Source organism: Sorex araneus, chromosome 3 (assembly GCF_027595985.1).
Source record: "Sorex araneus isolate mSorAra2 chromosome 3, mSorAra2.pri, whole genome shotgun sequence".
NCBI classification, from domain to species: Eukaryota; Metazoa; Chordata; class Mammalia; order Eulipotyphla; family Soricidae; genus Sorex; species Sorex araneus.
This window is the reverse complement of record NC_073304.1, coordinates 87,520,124-87,533,053: the sequence shown is the minus strand read 5'-3', so window position 1 is coordinate 87,533,053 and position 12,930 is coordinate 87,520,124. Positions and strand designations below refer to the sequence as shown.

The 12,930-nt window shown below is 43.1% G+C and overlaps 1 protein-coding gene across 2 annotated transcripts in view; it reads left to right on the top strand.

Annotated features, from left to right (window-relative positions):
* VPS39 (VPS39 subunit of HOPS complex) overlaps positions 1 to 12,930 on the top strand; it is a 40,638-nt gene that overhangs the window by 5,030 nt on the left and 22,678 nt on the right. Inside the window, exons 2-7 of one of the 2 annotated variants that reach the window (XM_004609592.2) lie at positions 590 to 655; positions 5,842 to 5,906; positions 6,216 to 6,258; positions 7,974 to 8,068; positions 10,826 to 10,924; positions 11,331 to 11,423. In XM_004609592.2, coding sequence (XP_004609649.1) covers positions 590 to 655; positions 5,842 to 5,906; positions 6,216 to 6,258; positions 7,974 to 8,068; positions 10,826 to 10,924; positions 11,331 to 11,423 — 461 coding nt within the window. Of the gene's footprint in view, positions 1 to 589; positions 656 to 5,841; positions 5,907 to 6,215; positions 6,259 to 7,970; positions 8,069 to 10,825; positions 10,925 to 11,330; positions 11,424 to 12,930 lie in introns of both variants that reach the window. The other variant, XM_055133314.1, reaches the window with a different exon arrangement.

Sequence of the window (12,930 nt, the reverse complement as noted above, 5' to 3'; positions counted from 1 at the left end):
TCGTGTATAGAATAACATCATATGAGGCTGACACCCAAGGACAGTAGATACGAGAGCCAGGAGGATTGCCCCATAGCTGGAAGCCTGCTTCATGAGCGGAGGGGAGAAGGCAGATGGAATAGAGAAGGGTTCACTAAGAAAATGATGGCTGGAGGAATCAATTGGGATGAGAGATGTGTGCCGAAAGTAGCTAATGGACCAAACATGATGACCTCTCAGTGTCTGTATTGCAAACCATAATGCCCAAAAGTAGAGAGAGAGTATGGGGAATATTGTCTGCCATGGAGGCAGGGGAAGGGTCGGAAAGGGGGGTTATACCGAGGATATAGGTGCACTGGTGGAGGGATGGGTGTTTAATCATTGTGTGATTGTAACCCAAACATGAAAGCTTATAACTATCTCACGGTGATTCGATAAAATTAAAAAAAAAATAGGGTGATGACTGCTGAGGGGAGTTAACTCACAAGACTGGGTGTGCGTGCTGGAGCCCCACACATGATCGATTCCCTGAGCCAGGAGGATCCTCAGAACAAAGACAAGCAAAAGAAGAAATAGGCAAATTAACCTTTCACGGTTCTTTGCTTTACAGAGGAATGGCTTCTGGTTGGAACCAAACAAGGACATCTTCTTCTCTACAGGATTCGAAAGGATGCTGGTAAGTGGCAACTTTCCAGATTGCTGCTCATGAGGGGGTAAAAAAAAAGGTTTCCCTATTACCAAGCAGCAAGGAGATGTGGAGAGGAATGACTATCAGACAAGAGATGCCACGTGGGGACTGTGCTGGAGGGGGTTGGCCACTTTGGTGCAGTCACTTTGTTCATCAAAACCCTAAAGTTCAACAATATTATATCCATGTTACTTAAGCTATAATTAAAAAAAAGTTTCGAGAAGATTTCAATAGGTAGTAGACAATTGAAATCAGTGATGCCCTGGGCTGGGATTGTATAGTGAGAAATTGGGAAGAAACATTTCAGAATCTCCAGGGCATTTTTAAAACTATATTTCCACTATTTCCATCCAGGTGATGGTGTTGGATGTTCCTCCCTCCTCACTTCTTGAAGGCTAACTTTAAGAAGATTTTTCTTAGGGAAATAAAATTCTTTTTTATTTACTTTCCCCTTTGGTTTTTGGTTTTGGGGCCACACTCAGTGGTGCTCTGGGCTTACACCTGACTCTGTGCTCAGGGATACTCCTGGCAGGGCTCGAGGTGGGGGGAAGGGGAGGGATCATAATAGGTGCCAGGGATTGAACTTGGGTCAGCTGTGTGCAAGGCAAATGCCCTACCCACTGTACTGTCACTCTGGCCCTGGGAAATAAGATTCTTGTGTAATGGTGGTGATAATAGGAAAAGAAAAATGAAGAACTATTGATTTAAAAGATGGATTTAACTTCTAAGGGATAGTCTAAGAGAAAGAGGAACTGGGTTTGAGTCCAGCTTCTCCTTGGCCACATGCCTATGAGTAAGTAGGTTCCTTCCAATATCAGTTTCCTTTTCTGTAAACTGTCTCACAAAGTTATGGTCTTGTGAAATAGTATACCTGAAAAGACTTCAAAAAAATAAAGCTCTGGTCAACGTCTCTTTGTCACTAACAAAATAGAATAATAACAGTCTTTGAAATGTGTTCTGCTAGAATATCTTCTACTAGTGAAAAAAAGTACTATGTTTCCTAATTTTATTTCTATTTGTGGAAAATTAATGTTTAACTACTTCATCTTGGAGCTATGGAGCCTATAGAAATCTGCTCTTAATGTTAGAATAAATTGAACCATATGAAACTCATTAGTCATATAGAAAAAATAAAATATTTCTTAACTTTCAACCTAATATATAATATATAATTTTTCTATAGCTTTTTTTTTTTTTTTTTTTGCTTTTTGGGTCATACCCAGCAATGCACAGGGATCACTCCTGGCTCAGGAATCACCCCTGGCGGTGCTCAGGGGACCATATGGGATACTGGGACTTGAACCCGGGTCGGCCTCGTGCAAGGCAAACGCCCTACCCGCTGTGCTATCACTCCAGCCCCTAATTTTTCTATAGCTTTAAAGCAGAAGTGGAAATAGTCTTCATGACACCTACAATATGGGTAACTTTGAGAACTAGAGCATCTTGCTAGTGTAGGAAAATAAAAAGGTTTTTCCTTCTGCCTATCTGAAGTTTCTTGGCTACAAACCATTAATTAGACTGACAGAAGAAAAATAAGGGGAAAAGACAACTTTGCTGCATGTATATTCTACATATATGTGGGGGAATTCAGTGATATGTACTCTCTTTTACTAAGTAATTACAGATTTTATGCCCTTTATTTTTTTTCTTTAATTAAAAAAAAATTTTACAAGAAAGTGAGGCATGACTATTTAAAAAAAATTTTTTTTTGCTTTTTGGGTCACACCTGGATATGCACAGGGGTTATTCCTGGCTCTGCACTCAGGAATTACTCCTGGCAGTGCTCAGGGACCATATGGGATGCTGGGAATGAATTCCGGGTCGGCCCCGTGCAAGGCAAACACCCTACCCGCTGTGCTATCGCTCCAGCCCTGAGGCATGACTATTAAGTGAACTTTAAAAAAAAATTTTTTTTCCCTTTTTGGGCCACACCTGTGGTGCTCAGGGCTTATTCCTGTTCTGCACACAAGGATCACTCCAGGCAGGCTCTAGAGACCATTTGGGGTGCCATTTGGGGTGCCAGAGATAAACCTAGGTCAGCCATGTGCAAGGCCTGGTGTACTATTGCTCTGGCCAAGAGGCTTATTTCTAAGTGTTTCAGTTTTGGGGCCATGAGATTTTGATGACTACTCATCTCTGCTATTGGTAGCAAAACAGCTGTCATAGGTGGTATGTGAATAAGTGGGTGTGACTGTGTTCCAATAAAACTTTATTTTCAGAAAGTTTGGAGAGCAGCATTTGGCTTATGGGCAGTACTTTCTGTAGCCCTTGCTTTAATGTGTTAGTTCTCAGATCCAGAAGATAATGTGTCTTTGACGTCTGTTTCTTCAGTAATTTGAAACTTAAGTATGCCTTGGATTTTTCACAGCAACTATGTTTTGACACACTCCTCTGTGCGTAGGTACTGTCAGGCACAGAGGTAAGAGAACCTACTAGTCTTACTCCTTTGACCCTCAAACCCTAATACTGGAACACAGTGATTTGTTTAGTGTATCATTTCTTTGTGAAATGTATCATTTCTTTGTGAATGGTAAGGAATTAGAAACAAATTCAAAAATCAGCTTTTCAACACAGTATAGTCTTAGACTGGCAATGTTAGTGTTAACTAGAGTTGGAACATTGGTGGTTCCTTGCCCTGTGATCAGTTCCTCATGTAACCTTTGGCAACTTAATCTTCCCAGTCTTCAGTTTCCCCACAGGCAGCTTAATCTACTGTGAACTGTTATGAAATCAAACTGATTAGAAATGTCCCTTCTATTACACTCAGAACCTGGTATAGGACTGGTCCGGCTCTAGCATGGTGTGACCCAGAAATAGACCTGGGCCTCCCTGAGTTAGCCGTAGAAGTAACTTGGTTTCTAGATTTGAGATTATTTAAATGTAGATAGTATTTCAGTTAGACTGTCCATAGGAAAGGGGAAGATGGGACTTAGGGGTCCTGGGTTTTAGTCTGATCTGCGACAACCGTGGGAGTTCAGAAACCTTTCCAGGAACCCCCTATGTATGTTTGAAACAGAGGGATGAGATTAGTTCAAATCTGAGGTTCTGGAACTTTAGGTTTATTTCAGTGCTGCCCTCACTCCAGAGTTGGTCTCTGCACTGTGCCCACCTGTCCTTCCCGATGATCTCCAGAGTCAAAGCTCAGTTCACAGTGACACTGAGTCACTTGTTCTTTCAATCAACGCTTCTGTGAGGAGCCAAGGTGTGAGGTCCAGTGTCTGTCTTGGAGGAAAATACTTTTATGTGTGTTGTAGCCGGACAGGCTTTTTCATGGAGCATCATTCTTGCTTGAAAACAAAAGAAGATTACATATTTTTCAGATCATTTGAGTATTTTTTCAACTGGGTGTTTTCTCAAAAGCAAACACAGGGATTATGTTACTTTAAAGAAAATAACCGGCAAATATTATTACTAATAATAACATTTGAGTTCTCAGGAGAAAATTAGAATAAAGGGGCCAGAGGTAAGGCCAGTGCCTTACAAGCAGCTGGCCGGCCCCTATTCCCTCTCTGAGCCCCATCATCGCATAAGTTCTCCCAAGCACTGCCAGCGGCCACTCCTGAACACGGAGCCAGGAGTAGTTTCCGAGCACTGATAGATGTGCACTCCCCCACAAAAAAAAAGAAATAAAATTAGAACCTTGGAATACTTGTATCTACCACCATGAGCTTGACAGTGTCTCAATATTTGAAGATAATTCTGAGGGTAATAGTGGTAATAAGTGTTTGGCTTTATTATTAGTATTATATGTATCCTACATTTGAAAATCTGCCTAATTCAGTGAACCAGTATTTTCCAGTGCACATAACTCATGTTATCCTAGTTATCCATTCCTGGTGTCAGGGATGTAGCTCAGAGGTGGAGCGCTTGCCTCACACAGGTGAAGTCCTGGGTTTGCTCTTTGGTGCCACACACAGTAGAAACCTGTTGATTGTCCTCAGCAGTGCCACCAGACTCTGTGCTCCTAGCCGGGAGCAGCTGACAGGCTGTGCTCAGAGCCCATGCCTACAGCACCCCTGAGTTGGTTTCTGGCTGGCACTCACTAGCTGTGGCATGGCTGACCTATCCTGCCCATCAGATTGGAATCAGAATAGCAATGCCTACTTCTCCAGGGAATGGTTGGGGCAAGGGGTGGGGGATGGCAAATGACTTCTTAAACACTGAATCCCGTGCCTAGCTCTGTTAGTAGCAGCTGCTGCTATGGTAATTATCATCATGGTCCTGTGGCTTCTTAAGAGGCTGAATATTTCTGTCCTCCCAGCAAGTCTGGCTTCATCTGTTTTCTATGGTGTATCATTTTCTTCCCTCTGTTGTGTGACAGTGCCAGCCAATGTAGCATCACTGGACAGTGGCATTACAGTTGCCTTAGCTTTAGCACTGGTGTGCGTTGCAGACAGTATCTGCTAGAGTTTAGTTGGCCTAGATCTAATGATGCTTCAGTCTGGCTTCCATTGCTTCAGGTCTTATATTTGGTTTTATTTTTTCCAGGGCTGTATGGGGTTGAACCTCAACCTCACACATGTGAGGCATGCTCTCTACCACTGCCCCACATCAATAGCCTCTGAATATTCCTTTTTGGGGGCTGTATGGGGTAAAGAGGGGTCCTCAAGCTTTGCCTTAGCTAGCTAGACCTTACAGCTCCATGCTAGGACTCAAGGTTGTGGTGCTGCTCTGGCTTTGTGGTGCAGGGGACTGCCAGGGCCACACTGGCCGTGCTCAGAGCCCCTTAGAGCTACACCGTCAGATGTTTGGGAAATGTGGTATTGAGGATTGGACTGGGATTCCAAGCATGCGGAACATGCACCCTCTCACCTCGTATGCTATCTCCCGACTCCTGGATGCTGCTTTTTGCACTCTTTTGTTGTGAAACACTTTGCCCCCAAGGTTCTATATTATAGGGTAAGCTCTTGCCAAGTTTCCTGCAGTTTCTGTGAACTTCCTCAGTCCTGTGGTATGCTAAGGCCAATGGAGGGTACATGAGCTGCCTTCTTAAACTGGAGTTGAAAGCAGCTTAGTAAAAATGGGCCTATTTCAGATGTCTGGCTTGAAGACCTTTTAGGAGTTTCCAAAGACCCATGTAGGAGAATAATCCAGAGCAACATTTTTTTCATTGTAGGTGTTTATTTCTCTGTCTTCTATCTTTGAAATGGTGAATGGTTCTTTTCTATTGACAGGTTGCAACCGATTTGAAGTGACACTAGAGAAATCCAATAAGAACTTCTCCAAAAAGATTCAGCAGGTAGGCAGCAGAGGTGGTTGCTCCGACAAGATTGGACTTTTGTAAGAGCCTGTCAACTCTCCAACTTTGGCGACGTGATTAAAGGTTTATTGCAAAGCTGGTAAACTCTTGGCATCCTCAGCTTGCTCTCTACCCAGCCAGTGCCTGGGATCCTTTCTCATAAACATAAAGTTATTGCACGTAAATAGAAGTCAGATCTCTGTCATCCATATAGGTTTTAGTCCCCAGTGTTTTTAATACTGTAGCTAAATGAACTATTTGCTAAACCTTGTCAGAGATGTCTGAGTCTAATGATTTGCTGTTTTTCAGATCCATGTGGTTTCCCAGTTTAAGATTCTGGTGAGCTTGTTAGGTAAGAAAAAGGACTATATTTGTATCTCTTGTGTCCAAAAAAATAACAGGTGTGATCTAATTTAACCCTTTGGAGATTAATTTAGTAATAAATTTAACAAGGAGACCAATATGTTACAAATAAGATAAAGTAGGATGCATAGTTAATATAGGCACCATCATCCCCCTCAAACTTGAACTTTGCTCTCCAAGAAGTGTCACTTCATGCATTCATGAATCTAACAAGTATTTTTTGAGCTCTACTCCATGCATTGGAGGTATCAAGTTGAACAAAATGGGATTTCTATTTTTGAAATTTAATTTTTCTGGCATAGATATCTAAGCAACAAAGTAATCATTCAGTGTGACACATTGCAATGAAAATATGTTTAAAAGCATGTGGGATCTTAGTAAAGGGAGGGATCCTGTATTCTAACAGATAATTAGAATTTCAGTAAGAGACAGAAGAAGCAACTTGAGCAATGGCCCCAAGATCTATCTGACTCAGTTATGTCGGGAAGAGCGGTAAGGTATTCAGTGAGAGACAGAGCCTTGTTTGAACAACCATACTTTTATGAAAGGAGACAATGAATTGCCTTTTGTCAAACAGGACTGGAAACTTTGCTCATCATCTTTGCTCATCCTCGGTTCAGCCTAGGACCCCAGTCACTGTCATTGTCACTGTCATCCCGTTGCTCATCAATTTGTTCCAGCGGGCACCAGTAACGTCTCTCATTGAGAGAGTTATTATTACTGTTTTTGGCATATCCAATGCGCATGGGTAGCTTTCCGGCTCTGCCGTGAGGGCTCCATACTCTCAGTAGCTTGCCGGGCTCTCCGAGAGGGGCGGAGGAATCTAACACAGGTCGACTGCTTGAAAGGCTAATGCCCAACCACTGTGCTATCGCTCCAGCCCTAGGACCCCAATAGTAAAACCATTTCAAACTTAACTATTAGATAGAGAGATGAACACTTAAAGTAATTGAGGCCTTGGGGATGAGGTTTGGACCACACCTGACAGTGCTCAAGGCTTACTCCTGGCTCTGCACTCAGGAATTGGTCCTGATGGGCTCAGGGGACCACATGGGGTACCAGGGATAGAACTTGGGATGGAAAAGTACAAGGCAAGCACTCTACCTGCTTAAATATCTCTCCGACCCTGAAGTAATTAACTTTTATCTGAACTATATAAAACTATGTAAGGAGGCATAAAAATATTTTGCTTGCTGTGTAGCAAGCAAATCCCCTTGCCAGGGGATTGTACAGAATTCACAGATTTCCTTTTATTTAATTGATCGTCCTATTATAAGTGACTTTGAAAGCCATTTCTTATACAAATATTGCATTGTAAACTTCCAGATGAGAGTTTTTTTACACAAGTCAACCCAAATTTGAACCAGATGTTCAAACTCAAACTCTTATGTATTTATTCTGATAATAGTTTAAAATAAATAGGGGCTAGAGCAATAGTATATTACGTAGGGCACCTGCCTTGCATACAGCTGACATGGGTTCAATCCCCAGCATCACATGTGGTTCCCTGAGCCAGGAGTGATCTCTGAGTGTAGAGCCAGGAGTAAGTTTTCAGCACCAGCAGGTGTATAACCTCCTCCCCCCTCAAAAAAAAAAAAAAAGAATCGTTGTTTTTTTCTTTTTGGGGGTTTTTGAAGATAACTAACCTAGGGAATGAGAATTATGATGATTATTTATAGTGATGCTTTCTCTCCTTCCAAGCAGAAAATAACATTTATGTCCACGACCTGTTGACATTTCAACAAATCACTACGGTTTCAAAGGCAAAAGGAGCATCACTGTTTACCTGTGAACTCCAGGTATGTGGGCCAAGATGATGTGCTTTTAAAATTGGCATTTTTTTGCTGGGGATGTGTGATATCCTGAAATCAATCCCTGGCATCACAGAAAAAAAAAGTGCTTTGATGGTCTTTTGCATAATGTCTTCCATTGGACAGGAAGAATAACATTGATATCCAAGTCCAGCAGGGACTCCAAAAAAGAATAATTGGTTTTCGATTGGATTAAAGAAGTGTTGCCTTAATGTATGGTCTGAAATTGAGACATTCGCAATCCCTGTGTGTGCTCACCCCAGCACCATACATCTGGGAGGCAGCAGACAACTAACCAAAGATAGAAATACATGTAGACAAACAATTAGTGGGAAATCAAGACTGTAGGAGTGCCAGCAACATCACTAGAGGACACTGAAATGACTCTTTGAAACATATCTTGTGGCTGTTGTCTTTTGGAAGTTTTTGTTATTCAGGGAAGATATTTGCCAGTTCGTCATCATCACATTCTGCAAAACTTTCCACACCTCTCTTTTCAACTTCGATCACTTCATAGTTTTGGCAGATGGGTTTTTTGTTTGTTTTGGGGTTACATCTGGCGGTGTTCAGGACTTATTCCTGGCTCCATGCTGAGGGGTCATTCTAGGTCGTGCTTGGGGAATCACAGGTGGTAGTAGGGATGAAACCTGTCTGCCATTTGCAAGGCAAGTGACTCACCCGCTATGTAAGCTCTCTGGCCCCCACAGTTTAGTTTTTATAGTCTATATTGACACTACACTTTTTCTAGGGTTTAAATTTTTTTTACTAAGACACTATGATTTAGGAAGTTGTTTATAATATGGTTTCAGGCATACAGTGTTTCAGTACCACTCTCATCACCAGGAGACTGGAGTGATTGTACAGTGGGTAGGGTGTTGGCCTTGCACATGACCAACCTGAATTTGCTCATGGCATCCCATATGGTCCCCAGAACACCATCAGGAGTGACCCCTGAGCATCACCAGGTGTGGCCCAAAACCAAAAATTAAAACAAAAACCAGTCCCACCACCAGTGTGACCTTCCCTCCATTAGTATCCCTAGGTTACTGCCTCCCCCCACCCCCAGCCTGCCTTCTTTTTTTTTTTTTCTTTTTGGGTCACACCCGGCGATGCACAGGGGTTACTCCTGGCTTGCACTCTTAGTCCTGGACGTGCTCAGGGGACCATATGGGATGCTGGGAATCAAACCCAGGTTGGCCGCGTGTAAGGCAAATGCCCTACCCGCTGTGCTATCACTCTAGCCCCAGCCTGCCTTCTTGCAGGCACATTTTTTTAGTTATTATTATCTTTAATTTTTTATTAAAAACACCATGATTTTCAAAGCTGTTTATTATACGGTTGTTTCAAGAATTCAGTGTTTTAATACCACCAGTGTGAACTTCTCTCCACCAGGATCCCGTTTTGGCATAGTTTTAAGTCTGGTTATTGTAGTTTGGGTCTCCTGCTTATAGTGTTGTTGACTCTGTGACTTAGAGATTTACATATACGACACTCCTCCCCCAAAAATGTGGCAATGACTCTCACACTGCATTTTTTTTTATGCGTAGGCATTGTAAAGGAGCACGCAGATTCGATTCCTGACATAGTCTCCCAGGCTTCAGCAGGTGTAGCCCTGGAGGCCCCCAGCACTGCCAGGGAGGCCCAGCTATCCCCAGCACTGCAGGGCCTCAGGGGATGGCATCCTCGTGCCTTTGCATTGAACTCAGACCTTTGCCTTGTCTAAGAAGTGCTGGTGGGGCCTCCAGGCCTCCGAGTACTCCTAGTACTCCGAGCATCCCCCTCCACCACCAAAACAAAAGGATTAAAAATACTAGCCTGTGTTTCAATCAGAGCACCCCAGAGAGGGGGCGGGTGAGACCCCTGCCCGCCCCAAGGGACCCAGCTCCGGCAGCCAAAAACCTCCAGAACTCAACCGCCACTGCCGTGCTCACAGCTGCTCTCCACACGCTGGGGCCGAGCCTAACCCATGAGTGAACCTATTCCTGGACATCTCATACCTCACACCACTCGTACTCCAAGAGTAGCGCACCACGTTAGATGGGGTTAAAGTAGAAGGCAACCAATCTTAGAGGGAAATGTTTTTACATATATATATGTATATAATCACACAAGGCTCAACCTTTAGCAGCATGTTAGTAATTTCTTATAAAAGGGCTTACAAGCCCCTGGGTGAAATACAATAATCTTCACATACTTTCCTCTAAGGAAACTTTTTTTGAGCATTGTCAGTGGTTTATTCATAACCAAGAATACAAAAATAAATCATTTTGGTTCTGCTTTGGGGCAGGGGTTGGGGTTTGGGTTGGAAACATCTGAAATACGGTGGTGGGAGGTGTAATGGTGGTGAGATTGGTGTTCGAATATCAAATGTAATCAAATATTGTGAACTACTTTATAAAAATAAAATTAAATTAAACAAAAAAGAAACAAATTATCAGGCTGTTGCCACAGTGTGTAGTAGCAGGCAAGGCAGTAGTGAGAAACAGGTGCCTCTTATGGTGGTGAAAGTGTCTGTAAGTCAAAGTCCTTCCTCTCTGAATTGTGAATGTCTGTGAGATGTGTCCGGACAGCAGCCCAGGGGGAGAATGTGCTTCCTGCATGCAGTTTAGAGAATGGCGTACTTTGGCTCAGCTTGAGTTCCAAAGGATTTTCAGATTAGTAGCCCTTTCAAGGGAGGAAGCCTCTAACTGTCCATTTTGTGGTCATTGTACCCCTGGCCTCAATTTTTCCAAATGTCTCATGCAGCACACAGAGACCGGAGAGGAGGTGTTACGGATGTGTGTGGCCGTGAAGAAGAAGCTGCAGCTTTATTTCTGGAAGGACAGGGAATTTCATGAACTGCAGGTAAAGTCAGTCCAGTCCACTGTTACCTGGCCCGTGGGTGGGTGGGTGGGAGCTGCTGCTAATGCATTGGTCCTCTGCTCAAAAACTTAACTTCCAGGGGCTGGAGTAATAGATCCCATTAGTGTTCTCCCCAGACAAATGTTCTGCTTCGAGCACTGGAGGCAGGTGTCGGTCTTCCATGTTCAACCTCTGTCCAGATGGGTTTATTTCTCAGTGGCCTTTGAACTTTTCCTAATGCCCTTTGTCCAGTTCGCTACTTTTATTGTGTTCAGCTAAAAGTGAGAGGGTGATTTTATAGAATGGAGGTAAAAGAACAGCAAGTGATTTTTAACATGGTGATCTGAGAAAAAACCAAAAAAATCATTTTCACATGCTTTCCAGTTGAACTTTTGCTCTCTTTCTTCAGGGGGACTTTAGTGTTCCAGATGTGCCCAAGTCCATGGCCTGGTGTGGAAACTCGATCTGTGTGGGTTTCAAGAGAGACTACTACCTGATCAGGGTAACACTGACCTTCCCGCAAGGATCTGTTTGTCTTGGGGGAGATGGTCATGGGGTTGCCTGTGCTTCTGGACCTCAGATTGAGAGGATTCCTGTGGACTGCTTTTGGCATAACAGTCTGTGTGTCTGATTATTTTTCATGGTCTCAATGTTTTTCATTTTTCCCAAATAAGGCATTCGTGTGACCTAGATCAGGCAGAATCAACTCATAGTCCTCTATCTAGCAGCTTTCCCCAATCTTGCACCTTAGTACTGGGACAGATACTAGTGGGGGTGCTGCTTGCCCTCTCAGCAGCCTTCTTGTGGGCTGCCTCCTTGAGGCATCAGTGTTCAGGAATTATAAGCTAATTTTGGTAACATAAATATTTTTAAGAACTTGTGTTTCTTTGCCTCCAAAAGCTTTTACTGTATTTCTTATTTTTCGTTTTGAGTGAGTCCACGTTGTCTTAATTTCAAAAGCCATATATCTTTATTAAAAAAAAGGAAAATAAAGGAAGAGCAAATCAGCCGTAATCCCTTCACTCAGAAAAAGTAACTTGACCCTTTGATATATTCCACCCATTTACAAAAACACCATATTATACACTTTGTTTTACTTTTTTTGTTTTGTTTTTTGGGTCACACCCAGCAATGCTCAGGGGTTATTCCTGGCTCTGCACTCAGGAGTTACTCTTGGCGATGCTTGGGGGACCATATGGGATGCCGGGGATCAAGCCTGGGTTGGCCATGCACAAGCAAAAGGCCCTACCCACTGTACTACGCTCCGGCCCCACCTACTTTTTCTCTTAACCTAAGTGGAAAATATTCAGAGCATCATTTTTCCCCCACCTCTCTCGTCCCTGTCCCACAATATACATCTGTAGAAGAGACTGAGGAACCATTCATTTCAAAAATTTATCTACAGTTGTTAGCTTCAGACCTCTCTCCTAGTCCACACGTGGCGGTTCTAAAAGTGTTCCTACCTTATCTCCTCAGCCCCCTCTCTGTAGCTCAGTTTTTTTTACTTAGTATACTAGTTCCTTATTTTTGTGGTTGGAATCTCCACTTGGCAGCAGTAGAATCACGGACTCCTCGAGGAACTGCTGCTGGCATTTAACTGAGGCCCATGAGGTGTTTTGGTACCGACGGGAAGCAGTCGGGCAGGGCCGGGCCGAACATCAGAGTTGGCTTTTGTTCCTCTCACAGCCCTCTCGAGTCTTTCAAAGGTTGCACATCATATCTCAGGACTAGGCTATTGAGTAATTATTTGTTTATATGAAATAAGAAAATATTTTTTATGCACATTTCTTTTTCACAAATGCCTCAATTTGTATAACTGTTCATCACCAGAAGTTCTGAACAGTTTCATCACCCCCAAGGTTTCCTCATACTGTCTCTTTGAAGTCAGTCTCTGCTGCTCTACCCCCGCTTCTGGTAACCACGGGTTTCTTACCTTTTGCAGTTTTGCTTTTTACCAAATGTCCTAAGTGGATTCATACAATATGGGTGCTTTGGAGTCTTGTCTTTTT